Source organism: Phallusia mammillata, chromosome 2 (assembly GCF_965637545.1).
Source record: "Phallusia mammillata chromosome 2, kaPhaMamm4.hap1.1, whole genome shotgun sequence".
In the NCBI taxonomy this organism is placed as follows: Eukaryota; Metazoa; Chordata; class Ascidiacea; order Phlebobranchia; family Ascidiidae; genus Phallusia; species Phallusia mammillata.
Window position 1 is genome coordinate 16,240,336 of NC_137253.1, and position 25,016 is coordinate 16,265,351.

Below are 25,016 nucleotides of genomic sequence, written 5' to 3' on the forward strand. Positions count from 1 at the left end.
AAATTGCTTTGCTGGTATAAATGTTTTACAGATGATTGAACTCATTTAAAGGTGTGTATCTGTGCAATGTCTGATAAGTTCAACTTCTGTCAATATTGGAAATTACCATTGCCTGATGTCTCTGAGCAAATTAGACCAACTTCGGGTTCAAACATTGCACCGGAAAAATGCAAACAGCCAAACAGTTTTCGCCAGTACTGCCTACTCTCTGCAACAACTACACAATCCATCCTGACTGATAATCCTTTGCCTTGTCCCAAGGGAACAGACAATGAAGCATTTTACAAAAATCAATATTCCTCTGGGCTGATTGGTGCTTCTAAAATTGCAAGATTAGGCTCAGATGTTCAGCAGTGTACAGAAACAGGTTCCAAAACTATAACTGACAGCCAAAAATTATTGAAAGAAAGTTTTTTGAAAGACACTGGCGCCTGTGGTTATCATTCAGTACATTCTGATAATACTGCAATAAAACATGAGCAACACTACTGCCACAATTGTAACAACAATAATGCAGTGACTCTTGAATACCAAAAAACAAGTCCAGAAGATGTGAACGATTGTTATAAAGACAAGAAAAACAATTCTGATTTAAAACAATTTGGATCAATCGTACCAAGAAACAACCAAGCACTGGTCAGCAGGTAAAGTAGTTTAAACCCTTTTTGTATGCTCATAGTAGTTGTGCAGTGGTACATATACAGGTCAATATGGCTTAAATTTGTTTTTATTAGCAATTGTATTTTTATTTTAGAATGGGTAACAAGGAAAGTCGAGCCCAAGATCAACCAACTAGAGGTATAAAATTCTAAATTATTATGTGGAATGTGTTTGTTAGTGTATTTAATGAAAAATATGAATTAGCTAATCCAGTGCAGCTGCCTTATTTGCCCAAATGTTTTTGTTCATGGTTTTTTGAAAGGTGATATGCCACTGATAATTTTTGTTGCATATGCAATTAATTAATACCTATAAATGAACCCTTGAAGACTATGCAATATGTGCTGTAATGTAAGTTAAAAAATTATTTAGAAAGAAAAGGATTAGCAAGAAGAAACAGAAGACAAAGTGCAACTGAAAACAGGTGCGAATTTTTACTATTTTTATATTTGGGGTATTTTATTTTATTTTTTTATCAGGTTTACATCGCTGCCTCACAACATAGAAACAGAGATTAATAGTGAGTGACATTTGTTCATTACAATAAGCAATGTCTGGTACTCCAACAGATAACTTTATCATCGAAGCTTACATACTATTTAACAAAATACTGTATCCAAGTTTTTTCAAGATTTGAATAGTTCTAACATATTTAGTTGTTTTTATGATCTTGTAAAGCTGTGCAAACAGAAGACCTTTCTCTGCCTTTTTTCGGAAAGTATATTAACATTGCATGCCTATAGAACAGGGGTGGGCAACCTAGGGTCCGCAGAGACGCTTGGATTTCTAAAGTACTGGCAAACGAGTCCAATTATTACATATTTTTGAGATGATTAATGCGCCTGATGCTATTTTTCTGTGATCTGGCAAAATGTGGCTAGAATCAAATACGAATTATACTTGTAGTTAAGCATATTTGGCAAGCAACAAAGAAACATCACCTTGTGTTATTCACATGTGCGGCCCTCGATCCAATTTTGACATTTAAAATTGGCCCTACAGTAACAAAGGTTGCCCACCCCTGCTGTAGAACAATTATGTTACAAAAATGAAAACAAAATTTGGGTTAAACTGGAAACTAGCTATATGCTTGTCCAAAAAACATTTGTTGTGTAGCTAGCTGCTAGTGTACAATCAAAATAGAATCATGAAATTGCACACAAGACAATGAAACAGTAATTTATGGTTGATATTGTATCATACATATGTGTATGGATATATAGTGTGTTATTCTCCAGATGAAAAGAATAAAGATGAGTTGAATGATGCAATTAACGAGTTAATGTGCTTTGATCCTTCTTTACAGTTTGATTCAACAGGTGTGTTGTTGTTGGTATACAAGGTAACATAGAACATTTCAACAGAATGGAAACTATTTAGTGACTAAATTAGAAATCAATTTTACTGATACAATGTGTATGTTTGTTGATTGCAAACAAGGCTTAAGAGATGCAAGGAAATTAACCTGTTGTGGCTAAGGATGACAAATATTTGTCTACTCTAAAGTAAATTTGTACTGTGAGGTGGTGGGGTTTGGAATGTGTGAGAACATCAGAGATTCAAAGCAATCTTTTATATTTTAAAGCCAATGGTGTAAAGACAAATGTAACCCACAACCTTGCCAGCCATGAGAGTACTGAACATCAAGCAACAAGTTTTCAACCTTGCTCTACACAGAAGCAAATTTGGTTAGCCTTAAATATTTAAAAGATTTTGGTTAGAATTTGTTTAGACTGTTTATGTGAATTGTCAAATACTGTAAACTGGCCTTGTTGTGTTTTAGATGCCTTTTTTTTGTTGTAGGTAATAAATATTTGAAAACCTAACTGACAAAACTTTTTTTTATCACCACAAAAATACTCTCTAAAACAGCACAAAGTCTAAAGAGAGCGACAAAATGTCTTCTATCAAATATTTGAAGGATGTGATGGGACAAGAACAGTTCTCAGGTTTTCATTTTACATTTTTTCATTGTTTGTTAATTTCATCACTAGCATCACTAGCTGATTCGGTATGGCGCCTTCAATGGGCCTGGCGTACTGTGATTTAGCATATCAAAAAATATAAAAAATAGCGATATAAGTGAAAAAATTAAACAAGGCAAATCTAAAAAAATTGGGTGGAATGGAAATTCTTTAATAATTTGCCCTAATGTTAAACAATCCAGCTTGGATATCAGTGATTAATGCACTGTTTTAATGGCTGTGAGATCTTAGAATTGAAAGGGTTGAGTCCGAACCCAATCATCAATACTGACTTTTTTAATCAATAAATGCACTTATGTTGACTTTCAATCTGATTTTACTTACCGTTTTGATCTGTTTTATGAAGAAAAAAGTCTTATTGGCTGGTTGTCTTCTGGTTCTGATAGAAATGATGCTGTAACCAAGTTTGTGGAAAGGGTTTGTGATGACATGCTGAAAGCTAATTTGTTAGTTTCTTCTCAAACAACAAATAACCACGTAAGTTTCGCCAAACATTAAATAACAAAGTAAGATTAAAAAATATTAGATTAGCTATTCTGTAGTGCATTGACAACTTGAGCTTGGTAATACTATTTGTTTTCTAACAGTCTCATGCTGTTTGACAGTGATGCCATCCCAAGCAGTATGAAGTGCATTCAGACTTAAAACCCTTGATGTTATTTACATTGAATTTCTTGCTTTAAAGAGCTTTTTTGGTGTAGGTCCTTTACTCATGGAAAGAAAAAACTCAGGACAAATCTGCTTCCGTTTTGCCAAACAAGATTATCCAGAAAGATGAAGCCAATTGTGACACTACATCCAGCAATTTTACCACACCTCGACGACGTGCCAGACGGCATCGTTTGCAACGTAACATTAGCCAAGACATTTCAACTGAAGCAGGTGAAGATTACAGCCTGTCAAGGCTTTCTGAAGATCTTTTCGTATGTTTGGTTTTCTGTAAAATGTTGTAAAAAATTTTTGTGAGAAGTTTAAACTTACAGGTTTAAATTATACATCTGTGTTTTAGAAAACAGCCATGCAGTTGATCCTGGACCCACTAGTCCGATGTTTGTGTTTGACCATCAGGTAACAAGATCAACATTGATGTAAAATTGTTCATGCATTTAAAGCTTTCTTTACAGACTTTTGAAATTCGTGAGTCCTTGGATCATGACCCTGACCAGATTAACACTCAGCATTCCTCCAAGTTTTGTGATGCAACTTGTCAAACTAGAAGTCAAGCTTTTAATACAGCGACACAAACACCCAGTGTTTTACAGCTTATGAAGGTACATTTAATGCTTCCAAGTAAATATACTTTAAAAATAATATGTACCAGTATTATAGGGACTATGGTTTGTTCTACCTTAATAATGATTCTCACAACCCGAAAAAGACATATTTCATGTTTATGTGATAATTTACCCACCACACCCATAAGTTAAGCTGGATTGATAGATACAAAAGCGTCATTGTAATTGCAGGCTTAATTTGGGCATGACATTAGAAAGTTGTCGCAGACTTAACCTCTATGACATCATAATGCTGTGTAGATGTAAATATTGTAGAATTACAGTTTAAACTTTAAGCTAGTGAATATGATAACTTTTTGCATCAATTTCAGAATTGTAATAGATACTTGCTGTTATCTTCAATGTTTGTTTTTTTGTTTTATTATAGTTCAGACGAAAAGTGTTTAATGTTGTCTGTTTGTGAATGACAAAATCATTGTTTATTATAATTTAAATGCTCTTTAATTTGCTTCTCCAAAGATAATACATCCATCTTGTTCGTATTACAGGCAGTGCAGACCTCCTTGAAAACCTCCACATGCGATGTCACTTGTCAAACAGACACAATAGAATTATCATCACGTGATGGAAGTTTATCTGAATCCAATGTGTCGCTTAATGCACAACCAAGTCTCAAATCTACACCTGCTACCAGTGTTACAAGCAATATCAACAGTGTTGCGCACAACATACCTCCTCCTCCACCTGTGCCCCCACCTCCCACAATAGGTGTTCCACCCCCTCCACCAGTGTTTGTGCCTGGCAAGCCCCCACCCCCACCACCCATTGGAATTAATGCACCACCGCCGCCCCCTCAACCCCCTGAAAAGAGTAGGAACTATTTCTTTTTTGGATTTACCAAAACTGCTAAAATTTGTTTCATTGCATCACTAATTAGCACCTTCTTTGTTCCATATTATTTTTTGTAATGGACAAGAAATGATTTTTGAAATAAATGTTTTCTATTTTTTTACAGACACAGTAATTGAACCACTAAAGCCTATGAAACCTCTTTACTGGACAAGGGTAAAAAAGATTGGAAATGTTTTGGAAAAGTATGCACATTGTGTGTTAACATAGATTCTTTATAAATACGAAGATAAAACCACTGAAATGCAGAAAACAATTAGTATAACTGAGGAATTTTTATTGAAATGAATGCTTTACCCAATGAAAACCTATGCTTTACTTGCTTAATATCATCCAGTGTACCACAACTGTTTTAACACATATTGATTTGACATCTGAAATTAGTATTGTACATATACAACAGGATGCTAAGCTACTGTAAACATTTAACACCATAGGTATGTACCTTTCGACATTATACGAGAGTTTTTGTTTGACAATGTCTCACCAGCTTCAAAATCATTGTTTAGTTTTACTCGTTGATTTGCATCAAAGTCATTGAGGTTTTGTGAGATGTACTGGCAAAAGGGTATTTTTTTCACAATACACATTTTATTACCTTCATTTTTTTGGCAGCACACTATGGTATTCTGTCCCTGCTGCTGAAGTTGATCATAAAGAACTGGTTCATCTCTTCTGCAAAAACACCGCAAACAAAAAGAAATCAACCTTGTCCGAGTCATTGTCACCTAAAAAAGTGAAAGTAATATATTTTACTATTGTTTAACTTATAAGACCTATGTTGGGTTGCAAATACTGTGCATCACATATGTTAATCGACATCAGTCTCTTAACCTGAGTAGCGCCTAGAGGTTAGGTTTTGCTCCTAATACAGTACAGGATATCTGCTGAAGAAAGTGATGTCAATCCATATGATATTTACGGGGGTATTTTTTCAGGTGAAACCAGCAAAGCTACTCAGCACTAAAAGATCTCAAGCACTTGGAATATTTATTTCAAGTTTGCATATGGATGTGGAAGATATTAAACAAGGTGAAACCAAAAGCCCCCGCAATGTCCCTAATTTAGTGGCCAAGTTGATTCTGCCAAAAATATGTTTTTGTTACAGCGGTGCCGAGCTGTTAGTATTTACTTTGTGACAACTGCTAGAAATAAATGTTGCTTGAAACTTTTGCATTTAACTGCATTTCGTTCTTTGTGTACCAATATAATAAAGCCACTTGTTGATAAGTAACAGTAACAACCGTAAGTATTACGTTTCCATTGTACAATCAAAGAACAGCCCCATATAGTGACAGACTACCGCTTGTCTGGGATTTCTGACAATATTTGGCTCAATCCAATCATATGACCAGTGTTGACTTACTAGCCCCATCGAGTGATAATAGCCTTTATATGTTTAATAACACTTGTGGCGCTGTTTCTCTTTTAGCTGTCCTAGATCTGGAGACAAATGTTGTGGACGTAGAAAGCATCAGTGCAATATACGATTTGGTAGAGTATATCTGTGTGTTGTTTAATGTGCAGAATTTTGCGTCGCGTAAACCGACCTACTTTATTCCGTAGCGTCCTCAAGCTAACGAACTCGAATTAATCAAGTCGTTCGCAAAAAAGCAAAGTAAAGTGGATGATAACGATAAACAACCTCTGGACAAACCTGAACAGTAAGTTGGGTCGAAATTACGTGGCATACTAAATGTATTTGCAACAGTAAATTTAACATGAATTATTAATTGGCACAGATTTCTTTTGAAACTATGGGAAGTTGATCACTGCACAGATCGCTTATTCTGCATCACTTTTATGCATCAGTTCCATTGCAACCTGGGGCATCTGCAGAGTAGTATTGCGCTTATCGACGAAGTTTGCAAAGTAGGTTTTCATGTTCGAACTTTATTTTAACAGGGTGACCTATTATAAATTGTTTTAGTCACTGCAGCAGAAATCCATTCAGCAACTTTTCGGCATTATCCTGACAATTGGAAATTACTTGAATGCAGGTAAAATCTTCAAGATTTACGTTTATGTGCATCAAAACAATTTGCCTTGATACCTAACTTTATCCTGCACCCAATATGTTTTGCCTGCATTTTTGCTTAGTTGTGAAAGGCTAGTGCTATATCTATTTAATTTATCGTTCCCAAGAAATACTTTAATTCGACACAATTGACTTTGCTGTAAACAGTGCTGGAGCAAAGTGTCCAGTTACCACCCTTGGCGGTGTCTTATCGTCCCAAAACAGACACATTGATTGAAGCCTGCTTTATTTTAAGAAGTGGTGCGCTCGGACATTCCGCACGCTGCAATGATAGATGCCTCACATTTGAACTTTTAATTTATCACCGCCATTAGATAACAAACGTGTTAGTCGGCTTTCGTTACGGCAATTCATCAGCGCCCCCTTTTCGCGACGGCTTGGCTGCGTAACGAAAGAATTTAATGGCTCCGGGTATTTTGTCGCCATGATTCGATAAGTCGTCCATTGTAGTGCGCGACCAACCCTCGAAAGCAGGAATGTGGAAATATGGTGCGCACTGAACGTTTGTCGGGATTCATCAGCACGGCGCCATTGCCTGCTATACGAATTGTCTGTTAATGTCGACTTGCGTCACGTGGTGGATCGTTATCACAGTCGATCACGTGGCTAAAAAACTATTTGTTAGCCTTCATCAAGACAGCGGCAGAATCGATTGTCGCCGTTCTGCTGTCACCATGTGTTCCAGCATTCACGACGTGCTGTGGCAGCCATAAATTTTAAGTCATTTTAATTTGTGGTTGTATAGTTAACTTGTACAAACACGCCCTTGCTGTCGACTGGCGCCACAGGGAGAATTATATGAACGCCCAGTTTGTTTGCGGTGCCACTTTGATGGGCATTGTTTCACGTGAGCCGATCCTGCCTTCACCGGTCACAAAAATAGACGTCGATATGGCGCGAGGTTTTGACGTACCAGAACATAAGGTGTATTCAGCAAAATCGATAAATAACTATACGTTAATAAATCGACAAACGCCTAGTTGGTTGATAAATCTGTGCATATTTAAAATCAAACATCAAGGCTTTGCTGCAAAACTGCGATGAAAACATTTTGCGATCCTGGGCGGTCTAGACTGTGTTTGTTTACCATGGAAACTCCAGTCAAGCGCAAAAAATCAAACGCGACGTCATTGGTGGTAAGAATCATTCCATCCGTTGGTCACTTCGAACGTCCCAGGCCTTTCTCGTCACATCAACACTGACGCCCTTAGCTCTATTTGTTTGCTACGCTTAGTAATAAAGGATTGACCGTAAAACGACCTGTTATGTGGTGGCACACATCCATCAATTGTGGGTGAAGTCACTAAATTGCTCCATGAGCTATTTTCGGCTTGTTTTAGTTTCACCAAAAATTTATAGTTGACGCGTGTGGCATAGGCCAGTGACTGATGAAGTTTCGGAAACGTGCTTGCAACTGTTTACAGACACGAACGAACCAAATTATCCGACTTGGCGCTGAATCAGACCACCCGAAAACGTTGGACAAAAGGCCTGTGCAAATTAGTTGTAAACGGTTGCTGGGGGTTGATATACGTTACGTTTTGTCCACCGCTACACAATGCCGCATTGACGAAGCAAAGCGCGCGTGTCGCCAGTTTTGACGTAAACAAATAAACAAACAAAGCGCTCTTACGATATGATGGTAGGGCACAAGCAAAAGATGTTGACACTGCGCACAAAGTATGCTGTTTTTTCAGCAAGCGACTAAAGCGCCCCGGCCTGGCGATCGTCCACGTTTTATTCCGCATTCCAAAAGAAAAACGAAGGAAACCAAAGCTTGTATAACTTACGACGCGCACATTTAGGGGTCAGCAGACTTCGTGGAGAGTGCATGTTGTGGTTATTAAATAATGCCCGGTGACAATCACGGGTAGGCCATTCCCCGTGTGGTTTGTTCGTTTCCAAACCGGGGCCGTTTGTGTGTGTTTGTCGCGTGCCACTAATTTAAACTATCGCGGGCCAGAATAAACACGCCTGGTGAAAAGCCAGTGACGGACGGCGCTGCTCAGTCTAGGAAAAATATTTTTAAAGAAAACATCCCCGGCGCTGCGCCGACATTTCCTAGGCCGCTAGCTGGGGCTTGTTGTTCCTATCGGATCAGATGATGAGTTGATGCTTTGTACTCACTGTTTATTTACGACCTGGGTGATAAATCTTGACTTCAATTTGTCTCCAGTATACAGTAGCTTCTTATGGGTGGCCATCGCACTCACAAACAGTATATTTAATAAATTCTCGCGCCGAGCCTAATATAATCCTATTGAAATTATAGGGATGAAGCTCGTATCAACAAGAAAATGTTTGCTATGTTTACCGAACATTGTGTGTAAAAATGTAACTTCTCAGGTAACCGCTCCCGGGGTGAAGCCGCCGGTTTCGGACTCGACGTTCTTTCGAAACTAAAAGACGTAAAAGGAAACACCGACAATTTAAATTTGCTTGCATATGTTCTCAGGGTCTACATCAAAACCTTTGACCTGGTAGGCGTCTATATTGTTTTCACACGTCAAATCGAATTACAAAACGTAAATTGTATCGCAGAATATCGAGATCGCATTGAGAAAGAGTCCTGTCCCTTCCACATTGGAAATTGTCCGAGCGTCGCAAATCGATTACGAGGACATCGACAAAGCATTTCAGAAACTTCGGAAGGAGCTAAAGGGTACGATGTCACAAACTTGGTTATTTGCCTTTAGCGTGCTTTTTTGTACCAAAAGGCGCCTTTGCACATCAGACGTCACAGCACTGTCCGAAATAATTTTCTTTGTGTCGCGACTAACCGAATCATGCGTGGACGTTCTGGGGCCACCCCCCGCAGTGCCCGGAAGCTGTGAAAACACCATGTCAATTAGGACTTTACGGTTGCCAAATTCCCGGCGGGGAGCGATCCTACGCTTTCCTTGGCGTGTTTTCCTTTCTGCATCCCCGAACTTTGTTTGAGGCAAAAGCCGATCCTGCTCTGCGGCTTGTCGCCTTAATGACCTGAGTGTAGCTCGGGTTGCATTTATTCCAATTTTATCTGTTTTAAATATGCGGCATGTCGGTAGGTTTGGGATAAGAAAGGAGAAATTTTGTGAACTCAACGTAACCCGTCACCGCTTTACAATTTGTCAAAAACATGGCAAACAAAGCGTCAATAGTGGCTGCGTGTTCCTCCTTAGAACACGAGAGATAAGGTACCGATTGTTGTAGCGAGCCAAGTATGTTTTGGTGTGCGGGTACCGCCAGTGCACACGTACACGCCCCGCTTGTGGAGCCATATACTGCCAGTCTGCCGCACAACACTTATTTTATCTGACAAACTGTTGCGATAAATTACATCTCCCAAATCTACCTGTCTCCACTGCGTGCGTCTGAAAGGGAATTGATGACCTTTCGTCCAATACCGAAATATACGCTCGTAATTTGAGCGCAGTTTAAGAAAAGCTTTAAATATTTGCTCCACCGCATCAACCCGTATTTCGGGAACCGTTCCATTCTTCTTAGTGGTTTTGCGGAAGAATAGGCATACTTTTGTCTTTATAAAGTGCTCAGTAACTCGAATTTGTGCGTATGCTTTATGCTTGTTCCTTGACCTTCAACTGTACAAGCATACGGTGTTGGTCTTTTTGTCCATGGGTTTCACGCAAAAAAATCGATGGTTATTGATAGTAGTCATATCAATGAATTTTCGTGTTAGCGTAAAGTTATGAGATGTTTTTTTGCTGGGGTGTGGTTTAAAAATAGTTTTGTTTGCAATTGCTATTGGCGGATAAAAGTTCCCCAAAATTTGGTGGACCCTAGTTTTATGTGTATTTGGCGACAGACCGCTATGAAACATGTTTTACTGTTCACCAAAATACCTTTGTAACCGCTAAATGTGAATTTAACTGAATGGCCACACACGAAGTTGCGTTTGTTATGATTGCCTGAATCATCATTTGTCAGCAATCAAGTACTGTATCCATTGTCGTGGTCGCGTGCACACCTATTTGCCGGGGAAGAATGCCCTCCCGTTCCAAAACCCGCTCATTCATTCATTGGTCGTGTGGTATTGAAGTTGTACAAAGACGTGTTTCAAGTTGCGGCGCCAATCTCCGTATCTTGAGGAATCAACACATTCTACGGATGACTGGCGTAAAAGTATGCACATATTGTTTAATTTTGACTTATTGGAAAATATCCCCTGAAGTCAATCCCTGCGAGGCGAAATGCAAGGCGAATTATTATTGATCGTACGCTGATTGTTGTGCGGGGTTAGCGACGTCCACTTTGGTACGAGCGATAATGTAAACGAGGGACAGCTCTTCTAGGGTTATTTATCGCCGTCATATGTGGAGTTCAGGAATAAAATTCCAAGCGGACAAGACGCCGGTAAACATACAAGCGGCGACAGACTTGCTGTCTGCTTCCCCCGACGCCGTATTCCCGTCTCTGTATGCACGATCTTATTTCCAGATCCTGATTGTTTTATTCTATCAATTTGCTTCAGGATTTGGTCGCGCCAAGACGAATCATCCGCTCTGTTTTGAAACGTCTCTTTCTGTGTATACGCTGCCACCGAGTGACGCCCTTTGAGTTATTATACGCGTGACGTGATAATTAAACTTCCATTTAAATCGTGTCTAATGGCGTCTTACCGGAAACTTTCTTGTCAGATTTTGCGGTTGCTTATGTGTCCGTGATTAGTTCAGACATGGTTTGTCGGACCGCGTATCTTGGAAAATTGTTCAAGTTGACTTAGTGGCGTCAGTTTGCTCGTAAAAATATCTTTGTTTGTTTTCACGAAAACACATAATTTCACCTCTGGACAGACCTTGTTATTTTACGCTGTGCGCCGACGAAAATCCAAAGTTGCCGGCATCGTCTTACTGAATGCTAACCGTTTGGCTTTGGCCCGACAACCCGACTCGCCGGGAGGGTGACAAGTATCGCAACACGATTAAACTCTGTCTAATTGTTTACACTAAAACAGAACTTCAAAGCGACTCTTGTGTGAGGCAATACTGACCCGCCACTGTGCCCACCTCGAGTGGGTTATCTCAAGAAGGTCTCTTATATTCGTGGGAAACACACCCTTGCTCGCCGTGCAATAAAGCTGGGGCTGCACATTGGTTCTGGCCGGAAAATCCAATCGCGGTTCTGTATTTAAATGCTATATTTGCTCTTGATGCTATGCTTGATTGTTTGACGAAATGAATTCAAATTCGGCGCTGGATGAAAAGTCAAACACATTCACCTGTCACTTGGCTTGCTTTGTTTAGCCCAATACGTCACAGGCAGGTCGTCGCGATGTCTTGTTGTGGTGTGACAAGTTGGAGGGCCTATGCGGTTTGCACGACGCGCGGCGCATTATAAAACCGAGCAATTTGTCTAATCAAAGCGACTCTTATGGAGTCTCGCGGTTTTTTACTGAGTCTACAATCGAAGTAATGACCTTTCTCAGTTTCCGTCAGTCAAACGCCGCCAGTGCCGCTTCTCGGCCGTTTACTGCAATTTGTAATCCCCGCGACTAATCCAAGAAATCTCGACCCGTCGCGGCTCATGCTAATCCAACAAGCTAATTCCATCCGCTGTGGAAAGGCCGCCCGTGATGATGCTTTAACGAGTGCGCTATTACATTTTTCTAAATCCTTAGTATTTAGGCACGTGCCCATCAGAGCTAAAAAGGAAACATATTTGTAAACGAGCTGAATTTTGTTTAATTGTCCATGTACATGTAAACAAGTCTTGATTGTATGATGTCGTGTCATCCGCTTCGTGCGCGATGTTTACCGAATCACTTGTTTGCTGCAGATTGTGGTCATCGGGTGGATGTAGTTAAGTCGAACTCAACAATCCATGCGGAACCGTTTGGAACAATCATGCATCAGTTTTTAACCAAAGGTATGTGCTATTATTAGAGCCCTCGGGCAGCATGAGTATTATAAGAATATTAAGGAAACTACATTTCGACAAACTTGGAGCACATGTCACATTTTTTACGGAACGCTCAGCATTTCGGGCATATTGGTATATAAGTGCCGCGCTCAAAAGTTGTTGTTGATTACGTGCGGCGCGTAACTATCGGTTTCGCTGCTGCAAATCACTTGCGGCGCGTAATTCTGGCGCTAGCGTCTCTATGACTAGTCGACTCCACTTGGATTTTTGCACTGGCGCCTACTGGTCCAACGCATCACTGCGCTAACCGACGCGAAATCTCCGAAATCCGCAAGTGAGCCGAACATGCTTCACCCACAATACTTATCCACTGCAAATTTTGGGGAACACGCATGCGTTATGCTAATCCATATTTGTCGCTTAATCCGGTAGGTGTTGCTAATGATCGTGAATTCCAAGAATTTGCCGTGGAAGGATATTGGCACGCGCTCTTAGAGAAAGGTGCTCATTAGCGTGTGGCCTCTTACGTACAGGCCGCTTACAATTAAGCTGAATGATCAGCAATTATTCGATCAATTTACTTGGAGCTATTCTTCATCATTTAAAAAACACAATGACGATAGGTGAAAACTGCGGGTGTAGACATGTGACTCATATGCTGCTTATCAGTGCAAACCATCTTGTTTAAACGCCTTGATTTGGAGCAGGTATGTTTCTGTGATTAGTAACCTTGAAGCGTGCCCCGCGTCAAACGCTCCAACTTAGACTAGAGCCCGAACGAAACTGCAGTTAATTTCACCGCCGACGCGCACTTCTTTAACGTCACTGATTAAGGCCCAGGTAATTACCATGTTTGGTGAGTGGCGACCGACGTAATATGACTGGCACTTGATTCTGGCCTTTATGCCTTGCCGACATCCTCCACATTTTGCTATGTCACTTTTGGCTGATGTTCGAGTCTTGGGGCAAAATCAAACTTTGTTGTTTGAAAGGTTTCCAGTCTGGTTCTGCACGGATGTAATGCCCTTTGCCTTGTTCCGCATGTTTTGTTTGTGAATTAACATTCCACATTTCGTCTTTAGCAACATCAGACGTGGAGGAGCTTGAAGAACAAATCTCGAACTCTCGCCGAGGGTAAGTTGAGCAAAAAATACACAAGATTGATTTAGTTCCACTCAAGTGCACAACGCGCACTAAAGTCGAGCCTTGAACTTGTTTTTTTTTATCTGAGGCAAGTTTGTGGTGCCAAAAGTATTTCTCCTACCCTTTAAAACATGATGTTTTTGTATCCCTTGTGTAATTTGCTTGCAGGATAATATCTTGCCGATTTTATGAAGTGTATAAACATGAGGTGCTGGAATACATCTTAGGTAACAAACAAACGTGACGTTATAACGTTTTACACGTGTCTATCTTGAATGTAGTGTTTTTTTGTGTGATATGCGTTGTTTTCGTATGTGGCCTATTGTAAAACATTGGTCATACCTATTTCTAATATACGCAGTTGTATAAAACCGTTTCCTGATTTGAGAACACGCATAGTGTTATAGAGGCATGGCAAATTATTATTATATTGCAACTGGGATGTTATAAAGCAATGCTGAAAGTTAATTTTTGGTAACTTGCAAAAAACGCTTCGTAACCAACCGGACTGCACCCAGAATTGTGTAACCGAGTTGTAGTTTCTGTAATTATGTAAGGTGCAAGATGTTTAGCTAATATACTATCTCAAGTTGTCTTAGCGTTTAAATCATAAACATGCTTATTAGCTTAGTCGTCGTCAGTGTGGTTTCTTCCAAAGCCCGGAAGTAGATGAATTCACTCTCCACATGTCGACTGCGAATTTCATCTAAATACGAATTACGTTTTACCCCAAGCAGAATGATAAGGTTTTTTGTCGAACGCTGGGCGCCATGCGAAATACCCACCTGTAATTTAAAGCGGCCATGCTCCGGTCCTGTGGCGACTAATTGCCTGTCGCTCTTGTGCCTCCTTGAAGACACTAGACCGGTTTGAACTATATCTTACTGCCGTGGCAAGTATATAAGCGGCTGAAACGTAAAAGTCAAACCTAGTTACGTGGAAAATATTTGTATTGCATAATTATTATATTCTGCAACAAAACTAAGTAAATTATTTGGGACCCGATTGTTTGTACGCATGTTTCGCATTGTGTTGTAATTAACCGACCTTGGCTTCTTGACATAAAAGGTGACCTGTCAAGATCGTGCATTCTGTCGGCAAATACAAGTGTCGCGCCAAGTGCGATTAAATGCGAGTCTCAAACGATTCTAGCGTTGCTCAAGAGGCGCATGCAGGCTATCGACTCGCCACGTTTAAGCAGCTTTATGGTCTTCAATGGCGCCGCAATCTGCGGTTTTATCGGATGCTTTGGAACTACTGGCGCCCGGCATCGGCCGACCCGACATGCTTGCTAATAACAATAACACGGCTGTTCAGGTGGGGGCCATTTTGTGCCAATTGCCTTATAGCTACTACTACAATGACCTCTTGTAGGATGCGGAGGTAGAAGTAAACAAAAATTATTTAAAGCAACAATCGCAGATTTGTTTTCTCTGTTTTGAGGAATGTAATGTTTTGTGGGTGTAATTGTATGCGTGTAATTCTGACGGTTTAAAACGCAAAACGTCAAACGCGCATGTCGGTCAAGCTAATTGTGCGGGTTTCGTCATTTGGCCTCGCTAGGCCGCCGCAATTATAGTGTAAGTAAGGATTAGGCTGGCGACGGCACCGGTTACTGAATGCAATAGGTGAACAGACACTCCTGTCTCGATTCAACCCTTATCGATGCTCTCGATCAAAAGTGCTTTCATTACAGCAAGGGGATTCCCCGAGCCGCGGTGCGATTGGAAAATATGTTGTAGTTGGTTTTTTTGGCGTTATATCTGCGGTAGTTTGCGCCCAATTATGTAATTTGTTTGGTAATGGTGTGTGGTTGATACGGGGATTTAAAGCAAAAGCACTCAAATATTGACTAACTGTATTCGTCGCTTTAATCAAAAAAGCTTGTCTGTTGCACCGCGTGGCCCGTGGTTACAATAAATCCGCTTTTATGCCTGGTAAATAAGATTGCTGTCCTGATAGATCCGAGCAAACACCGCTCGACAATTGAGCTTCGTACCCCGAAAGTGAGTGCGCTTCAAACAATTTGGTAGGGATTGTATTTTGTTCCCTATCTCGCCGGCCCATCGTCTCGCGTGGCTTTGCTGGTGTTTGAAAACAATTGAATTGAGCCTGGGCGTGCGGATTTTACAAAATGCTCCGGAACGAGATGTCATGATTTCGCTTCAAAGCTGTTTTTATGAAATTAAATCCGCGGTCGGGGGTCGAAGACACGGGGGCGCTGGCTTTAGCTGCTACAAGCGCCACCAAAGCCTTTCTCAAACGCGCCCTGTTGACCATCAAATGCGTGCGACCTGCTGGCGTCACTATAGACGAAATTTGATACAAAATCTACACACGTTCCGTCAACGGTAAGCTTGGACTAACATTGCGTCCTTTAGGCGGTAGTCCCTTGGCCGCCTCTGCTTGGTGCTGGCTGCTATTATGTGGTCGGTATTTTGTGTAATTAGAAGCAGGATCCGTGGTGCCACTCTCACTATCGGCCCGCTACTTGTTTGCAGCCTATGCGAAAACTCACACGCTTGAAGTCTGCTTCTGTTGCTTTGCAGTTTCAACGACACCTTGGCCTACTTTGGTGTGAAATCTACAAAATCATCAAACACAAAAGAATTTTTTGATCAATGGATTAGATTTTGTGGCGACGTCAACGATTTGTGGCACATGCAACTAAAGGAAATCCTTAAAGCACAGTGTGTACTTTATTTGTAATATCTGTCTTGTTTTCTTATTGATTTACTTCTTCGTCTTTTTAATCCATAGAAAAGAACAAGCTAAACAAAAGGTGGAGGAGATTCGTTCCAAAACGTCATCAGTTGTCGTCCGGACCCGGCGTAGACCAAGAAGTTTGGTATGTTCTTCAATAACTTATTTGACTTGAAAACATCAAATGAATTAATGATGTCGCAGTTTGTGGTGAGGATGGAAAAACAAAAATACCCCAAACGTTTAGGATTTAGCGTAGGGGTTTACATTTGCGTCAGGTAAACAGTCGAATTTCTCACGCAACACGAAGCTAGTGATAGCGCTTCAGGTACTCGTCGCCCTCCTTGACCTATGCTTTGAACTTCGTTTGGGATGGATCGGTTACGAAAAACATCCGTGTACAGTTTTGTTGGGTGCCAAGGCTTGTGAAAGCGAAATCAACTCGCCGTGCCGTGATTGGCGCCAGGGCTCTGTTCGTGCTTGTTTGGTTACGTGTCGGTTGCGCACACTCACATTGAGCCAAGCATTTCTTAATTTCGGTCCATCGAATAGTTCACACACCTTTCACTTGGCACCTCTCGAGCTTTCGTTTCCTGTCGTGCCTTTACTTCAAATCTACTCCAGCACTGATTCAACTAGCTTGGCGGGATCGCACTCCCTTACTCCGCAAGGTGTTGACATCTCGATGCTGCGTAATTATTTTGTGGTTTTTCGCGGAAAGCGGGCGGTATCATCGGCTGGACACAATCCCTACTTAGACCTTAATTGAATTGCGTGGATAGATACCCTCTTTGTTGACATTTCGCTACATACATTCCGCACTAATAAATCTTCATGTTTACCTAAAAAGTGCACTTTGTTGTTTGTAAGTCGGAGGTCTGTGGGTGGGTTTTTTGGGAAAAATGTCTTTGATTTGCTTTAATATCTTCGGCAAACCTAAAGATATTTGACGTAAGAAGGTGCAAAGTGAGATATGATTGTGTATGGGCGCGCATATATTGTCCACTTTACTTTGTCATGAGGGAATTTCCTTCCACGTAGATCCAATTAAAACTCGCTACATAACGACCAACGGCTGCTGCGAAGCCCTTTGTCTAGTAAATTTTGTCTTAATTGTAAGCTGCTATCTTTGGAGGTTGAGTTATTTTAAAGCAAAATAGCCTAATTTGTTGATAACGAAGTTAAATAATTGCTGATTGCGTGTAGGATCGTTACGTGAAACGCTTTATTATGGGTCCCCTTCTATGAAGGGGACACATATTGTTTTTGTCCGTATTTTTTTTCTTTTTTCTGTCTAACGCTGGTTTGTTATACGCATTTGGTCAAGAAAGAGTGCTTTAAATTTATTCAAATTTGGACAAATGTGAGTTATTAATCCAAATTTGATCCTCCTGAAGTTTGACCCCGAATGACCCAGCGGTTCACCCACAGGCCCCCAAAACGTATTTTTTTAAAACGGCTGTACTGACTAAAGTACAGCATCTCTGAGCGATATGCTTTGTTGTTTGGTGCAATATAAGGTATTTCAAAGAATTTTGTATCTTTTTTTCGATTCACCCATTTTCACCCCTTAAACCCCCAAATATTCATTTCTGTCTAACGCTGGTTTGTTAAATGTGTTTGGTCAAGAAAGAGTGCTTTAAATTTATTTAAATTTGGACAGATGTTATTTATGAATCCAAATTTGATCCTCCAGAAGTTTGACCCCAAACAACCGAGCGGTTCACCCACAGGCCCCCAAAACGAAAAAAAATTAAAACGGCTGTACTGACTAAAGTACATAATCTGAGAGTTTCATGCTTTGTTGGTTGGTGCAATGTAAGGTATTCTAAAGAATTTTGTAACGTTTTATTGGATTCACTTATTTTACCCCTTAAACCCCAAAATAATTAGTTTTAGGCCAAAAATACAAGAATAATGTGCTGAAATGTTAAACAATTGTTTGCAGTAGGTTATTCGTTCAGTATTTAAAATTTTGCCTTAATCTGCCAAATAGTTACTTTTACAGCCCATAATATATGTACACTGTCAGTCAGATAGAAGTCTCAACTCTCAAGGGAGTAATTCACTTGCTTACGATTAAGGCGGGTGAATGCAGCGGGAGTGCTCAGCTTGACGTCCGGACGGACGTTTTACGAGACAGTCGTGTCGGTGATTAGAAATCAGCTGTTTTTGCGCAGCTATGCTATGTCGTTTTATTAAGTATCAAGCACATTTTCAGTTGTGAAAAATTGTGTTTAAAAACGGACCTTGAACGACAATATCAAGGTCAAAGTATGAGATTAAATTAAAAGTATTTTTCCCGTTCTTATTTACTGTTTTTTGTAATTATATGACAATAATGATGCAAAAAGAATACGGACAAAACTTTTAAAACTGGGTTAATGCTAAAGTTGGTTAAGTTTTTTTCTTAACAATCTAAAAATAACCAGGACGTTAAATCCGCACAACGCGTGTGTGGGGACCCATTCGTTTTTGCTTGCAAAAACAATCATATATGTAGATCAAATGATGTGTATAGTAAATTGGTAAATATCATATATAATATATATAATGGAAGTATATCAGAAAGCCACCCTTCTAGTTTAAACTATATATTGAGATATGTCATGCATGGTGTAAAGGGCGAAGCTGTTGGCTGTGAAACCACCGTGCAAGCATGCGTCCCTGAAGGTTTGATATAACACGTCACTGGGTGCAATAATGCTTTTATTGACGCGCCGTGGGCTGCGTTTGCGCGGGTGGCATATGTCGATAACATGCTTCAAAAGAGAAGCCCAGCTGCTTTACATATGTTGGACTCGGTTTCAATGGTGCAGCGCCGTGTCAGAACACCATGTCCTGAAATCACTACATTGCTTTATTCGGCTCCTAATGGCACCACGCCCCCACTACTGCTCCTGTCCCAGTCCGTTTCTTTTGTGTGCGTACAGGCAACGGAAGAAATGTATCCGACCCAATGTCGAACGCAAGGTTGTTCTAGGATTGCAACGTGGCCGCGCAGAATCTTGTCAGACTCTCGGGGATGTTTGCGTTTGTCAAGGAAACTCGGTCCCCTAATCCTGTCAAACATATTTGAAACAAATCCATCAGTGAACTATGGTTCTTTCGCGTTGACGAATAACAGTGAAGGGAAGATCAAATCGGGGTGCTCGGATTTTCCTCTCTTGTCCGTGTTTGTTGATGCAACGAGTAACACGAGTGACATCATCAGCGCAGGGAGACAACAATCGATGTCGATGTATTGTGGGCGGGTAGGGAACATCGGATCAGGCGCCAGGTCGTACATCTGTCGCCAAAACCAAACTTATCGCGCGTAATCCATTGACGACGGCGTACGGTGTTTGAAGCTTCTATAACTTGCCACTTGTTTTTCTTTTTGTTTTCTGTTTCACTAAGGCGCCCGCGACAAAACCCTATGGAAAAGCGGCTATCCTTTGTACCCCTTTCCTGATTACATGCCCAAGCGCCTGCCCTTTTGTTTTACCTTTACCGCTTATTTACCGCTCAAGCGGCCTGTATGTCATATGGTGACTCCCTTTGCATAAAACCCACTACTTTGCCGTTGTAATTCGAAAAATGAGTTAGAGGTGCTTTGAAACAGTCCTTTGTGCTGTAGTTCATACTAAAAAAAATCGTGATCAGTCTTGTTCCTTTGCCTTCGTCCATTTTCGCCAAGTTAGCTTTCTCTGTGATTCAGGCGCCAACACTGGATGCTAAACTAATACTACGAGAACTTTGGTGTAAGTAATCCGCTGCACCCTCCGTGATCGTTCGTGCTGCGCCGGTGATTTATTGCAGCGATGAGGTTCTTGAGATGTCTCCCCATCAACTCGACCTTTAACACGGGTCAGTTGGTAATGCGGGTAATGTCTGCAACAGTATGTCTCAAATTATTTGATTATCGCGGGGTCGCCGCTGCACACTGTCGGATCGCTTATGGGTGAGCGGGAATCAATTAACCACTTAGTCGGAAACACGCCAAATCAAAGCGCGCTTTTGTGGCGGTCGAACGTCGTCCTATGTTGTTTTAAGGCCGATGTCTCGCAGAAAGGTGTGCCCTTGTCTGCATTTGTGTTTCGAATTACCCAATTCGCGTCAAAGAACAAAAAAATCGTGTTTGTTGTCTTTTGGTGAATCGCAATTTTGGCCGACAACATTTTCAAATGTTACCGAAGAAAACTGATAGCCCATCGGCTGAATGTGAGCAGCCATCACCCGTACCTGGCCGCAATTGAGCGGCGCCCAAATTGTTGTACAGCGGTCTATAGAACTGACGTCATACGATGATATCAGAGTTAGTGGGTGTTTGAAATGTGTGGCCTGGGCACGTCAATTATTTGAAAAGTGAAGCATTTCAATAATTGTGTTTGCATTTCGCTTTTCGGGAGCTTTTTTTGATCGCCCAAGCTTTTCACTTTGATTTTACCGGATGTGCCGAGAACTGGTATAAACACGTCATTTCTTGGGCACCAGTTGGACATTCCGCTTTACGAAAATCTGCATGTGTTTAAAGATCAGGAAGCGATGTTTGACGGAAACCGTAGGTAATTGCGGACGTTTAACAAATTATTGGTTTGTCACTGAAGTAAATAGGAGGGGCCAAATAATACTACGTTTAAAATTTTCCGACCCAACCCCCGCTTTATAACCGACGACCGATGTGGTGCGTTTTATGCGTCGTTGCGCTTGACATACTATCCCAGGCCGCATTTTTCACGCAAACTACGACCTGACCTTACGCGCTAATTGTTGCTACGGCGTATGAATAAGTTGATTCTAGTCAAAGTTTTACACTTCCACATACGCGATTTTAATGCTCGGTCAATGTGTAATTGATCAAAGGTGAATTCGTGACCCCTAATGTTAGATTGCGTCAGTTGGTAACAACTGTCCTGGATCCAGCTCGGTATGTGTTTTGTCTGCATTCCCCTTCGTGGGAAACTGGTCATTGTGACGTCACAAGTATAGGTCGTCGTTTCTCTGCACTACGCTGTTCAAAATCATGTGAGAAATCTGTTTTCAAGTGTAATTTCCAATAGGCAACTTTGCTGTAGTAATAGTTGTTAAGTACTAAACACAACAATCAATCGTATATTAGGATCAGACTTAAAATACAACTGTCATATCGATGCATGTTAGGATCGTTACACATATACCCCAAGCATCCCAGTCATTTGTAATGGATTTAGGAAATAATTATAACTTTTTATAAATAATTATTTCGTTTTATTTTATTTTTCAGAAAACCCGGCTAAGTGCCCACATTGCCGCTGATACGATCGAGCCTTGAAGACCCTTCCGCAGCAACAAGCACAACATTTTTATTGTTTTTTGTAAAGCTTGCACGCACTAGTAGTCATGTTTTTGAGTAGTTGAATACACAATCATCGTCACATAGTTCCAAATATATTTATTTGCCGAACAGTGCGTAACCAAAGTAATTCCAACGTAGCATTGCTACAACCCTATATGCAACCATATTTCGTTCTGCTTGTTTACGCCCGAATCTGCTTCGCGTTTGTGCAATTTTTCATCTGACTATCTTTGCACGCTTCCTGATTTCAGAACACTTGTGTACACACTAATTCGCACCATGCTTTACCTAATAACTGCATTACCCATGAAACATATTCCACACTTTACTGTGCTGTTAAACGCGAGCTTTTGTTTAGAGCTGTAATTACCTACACAAAACCGAGTTTTCATATGTTATCCGGCGTGATGTGCAATTACGCAAAATTTGTCACCCGTGTTTGCGTTGGTACATGCGTCAACTTGTAAACCCAGTGTTCGATTGCCGGCAATCGTTTCTGTATTCCAACGTACACTATTAATGCAGTATACTTGTAGATATTCGCGAAAAGGGTGTAGTTATTTTGTTTTTTTACTTGTTAATGGCTTTTATTTGCATGGTGCTGTGGTTGAGCCCCATACGCTAAGCATTTTTTTCATCTGAGCTGCATATTTTTTGTAGTATGGTAGTGATTTTAGTGTAAACGCACATCTCTGGTTCCCATAACCATGTTGCCCAATCATGATAATTTGGTGAAATCCGTGGTACAAGTTGTGTTACGTTAAACTGCGACCTATTTGAGCTACCAGTGCCGTCGGTGGTATGCACCGCCGTCGTTTGCAAGTCTGCTTTGAGAAAATGTCGCCAGCACACGCTCTGGGGGAACACGCCGGCACTTGACTGGCGCACGCTAGACGTGTCGAACTTTTACGCTTCGAGTTGTTTCATAACAAGGATCGGTGGCTGTCTTTCCTGTTGCCCTCTCACTTCTGTCGGCAAATTTTATTCGTTATAGCTAAGTCCACTCCACTGCACGGCAGCGGTTTGACCTCATCCTCTCGTAGTGTAATCGATTCCCCCAACACCGGCGCTCTCCTAATCTAGTTGTCGACATTCAGCATGTTTCCAGACGCTTTTAATAACCAACAACGATTTAAAATAGCGTGACAGTGAAGAAAAAAGGAAGATCGTATTGAATAAAAGAATATTTACAGATGCTTGGAAAGTAAAGCATTGAAAGTTATTTCGCGAGGCTTACAAAGTCACGTTTGTTCTTTGCAATTGTCGAAATATGTGGTTTTGTTTTGCTCACGTGACTGACTTAAGCAGGTGAATGTGGAAACAAACCGCTACGTCACTGTCAAAAACACGACTACGGTCAAAACTGGTGCCACACGTTGCGTGACGATTAAACAACATTTGTGTTGACATTTAATTTTGCGAGAATTACATAGAATAATACATTCGCCAAGCAACTTGTTATGTGTCCTGATGTAGAGTAATGGATGGTGAGCGGAAGAAGATGCGTAGCTAGGTGCACTTGAGATGTACAACGTTGGAATGTTATCTTTCAACATCGTGTTATCTAATCGGAATAATTCGGCGCCAATGCGACTGGGCAATCACGTCACTTGACTTTCCCGGGATTAGGCGCACTGAACTCGACCATCACAAAACACATAAAAAATTTGGTCTCCAAACAATTGCAGCACTTTGGCAAAGCAATGGTTAACATTACAGTTATTTGACGTAAACCAATCAATAGTACTACTGTTACTTGTTGAGCCTCTACAAATGAATGAATGGTCAAACAAGAGCAGTGAAGTCCTCTTATCCATGACTAAGCACGGTAAGGGTCGTGAGAATCAATCGTTTGCCGACAACGTTGCTTGTCGAACGCGTTTGTTTTTGCTCCATAATTGTAAGATTTTGTCAAACGTCTGTGGTTGTATGTGAACAAAAACGTGCTCGCACAAAGTGTTCATAAGTATCAACAGCGCTTACGCCATAAAATTTATCCGCTTCACCCAACAAACAAATGTAAAGAACAAAAAAGAAAAACTTAGGACATTTGAATGCGGGGAGTTATTTAAACAGACACTGTGAAACTCTCCAGTTTTCGTGCCGCTGCTCGCAATGTAGTTTCGTTAATTGCCGGAGCATTACGTCTGACTGCCCAACCCAATGATCTTGAAGTGATACGCGTCTCACGAAAAACACTCGGAATTCCTGACTACCGATTCGAAATGGTGCCTGGCGACGCAGCTGTTGAGTTTGTCGCATGTTGCGAGTTTGGCCTGTTGTCAATTTCCGTGTCCAGCGGAGTGGGTGGTTGTTGTCTTTCTAATTCAGGTACAGAGATGCATCGACATCCTTTAATTCTTCGAATCTTGACCTTCAGATATCGCTTTCCACGCCTTTTTCTTCCTCCATCTTTTCGTCTTCTGCGTTTGCATCGCAACCGAACATCTACAATCTCTTCACTTTTTGGTTTACAAAACGAGCAAGATTTAAAATACTGTGGTTCAATTACGCCCTCGCTTCCGTCGTACTCGATGTCTTTTGGAATGTAAAATGAATTGCATTGTCCATAACAGAAGTGATTTATTAACTCGCCTTTGCAACCTGTTTTCGTCGTAATATGCTGCCGGACCGGTCGCGATTTGCACCAATCTTTCTTCAAATATTGCTTTTCAGTGAGAAACTTCGCCCTTTGATAGGTCTTTAAAACGCTTGGTTTGTCGGACCTGGAGCGCTCTCGGGCAGTTTTCGTCGAAGTGGCGGGATTTCCACCCCTCGAATTGGCGCCGGCATTAGTACCAGCCTCCTGTCTCGGTGTGGAGCCTTTCGGTCGACCAGCCTTTCTGGCTGTTGTTTGTTGCACAAACGATGCAATTGTGATGAGACTAATTATGAGCAAGGTTGTCGACAAACGAATGCGGACTGGTCGTCCGCAATTGGATTTCATATTGCTGCACACTGAATACTGTTTAGATCCACTGCTACGAAGCGCAGTCATTTTTCCTTTTCGTGCAAAAAAACTTTTACTCACCAAATTAATTGAAATAAATACTCTGAAAACAAAAACAAGACACTGAATAAATCCTATTATCATTAAACGCTACCGCAAAGTTTGTTCGAGATATTTCGCACAAGACCACTTCTTCAATCAACATGCTTTCGATCGT

At 40.9% G+C, this 25,016-nt stretch overlaps 1 protein-coding gene across 1 annotated transcript; it reads left to right on the forward strand.

Moving 5' to 3' along the window:
* LOC145215363 (uncharacterized) lies at window positions 1-23,303 on the forward strand. The gene is made up of 26 exons (XM_080084051.1): window positions 1-644; window positions 755-798; window positions 1,033-1,084; window positions 1,140-1,180; window positions 1,899-1,979; window positions 2,246-2,348; window positions 2,533-2,609; window positions 2,992-3,122; window positions 3,347-3,527; window positions 3,655-3,713; window positions 3,770-3,916; window positions 4,429-4,750; window positions 4,896-4,974; window positions 5,405-5,531; window positions 5,728-5,821; window positions 6,222-6,283; window positions 6,356-6,453; window positions 6,532-6,661; window positions 6,720-6,789; window positions 9,174-9,307; window positions 9,369-9,489; window positions 12,603-12,692; window positions 13,769-13,820; window positions 16,379-16,519; window positions 16,590-16,677; window positions 21,778-23,303. The coding sequence occupies exons 1-26, from the start codon at window positions 67-69 to the stop codon at window positions 21,823-21,825; spliced, it is 3,150 nt and encodes a 1,049-aa protein (XP_079940177.1). The 5' UTR covers window positions 1-66; the 3' UTR covers window positions 21,826-23,303.
* The last annotated feature ends 1,713 nt before the right edge of the window (window positions 23,304-25,016 follow it).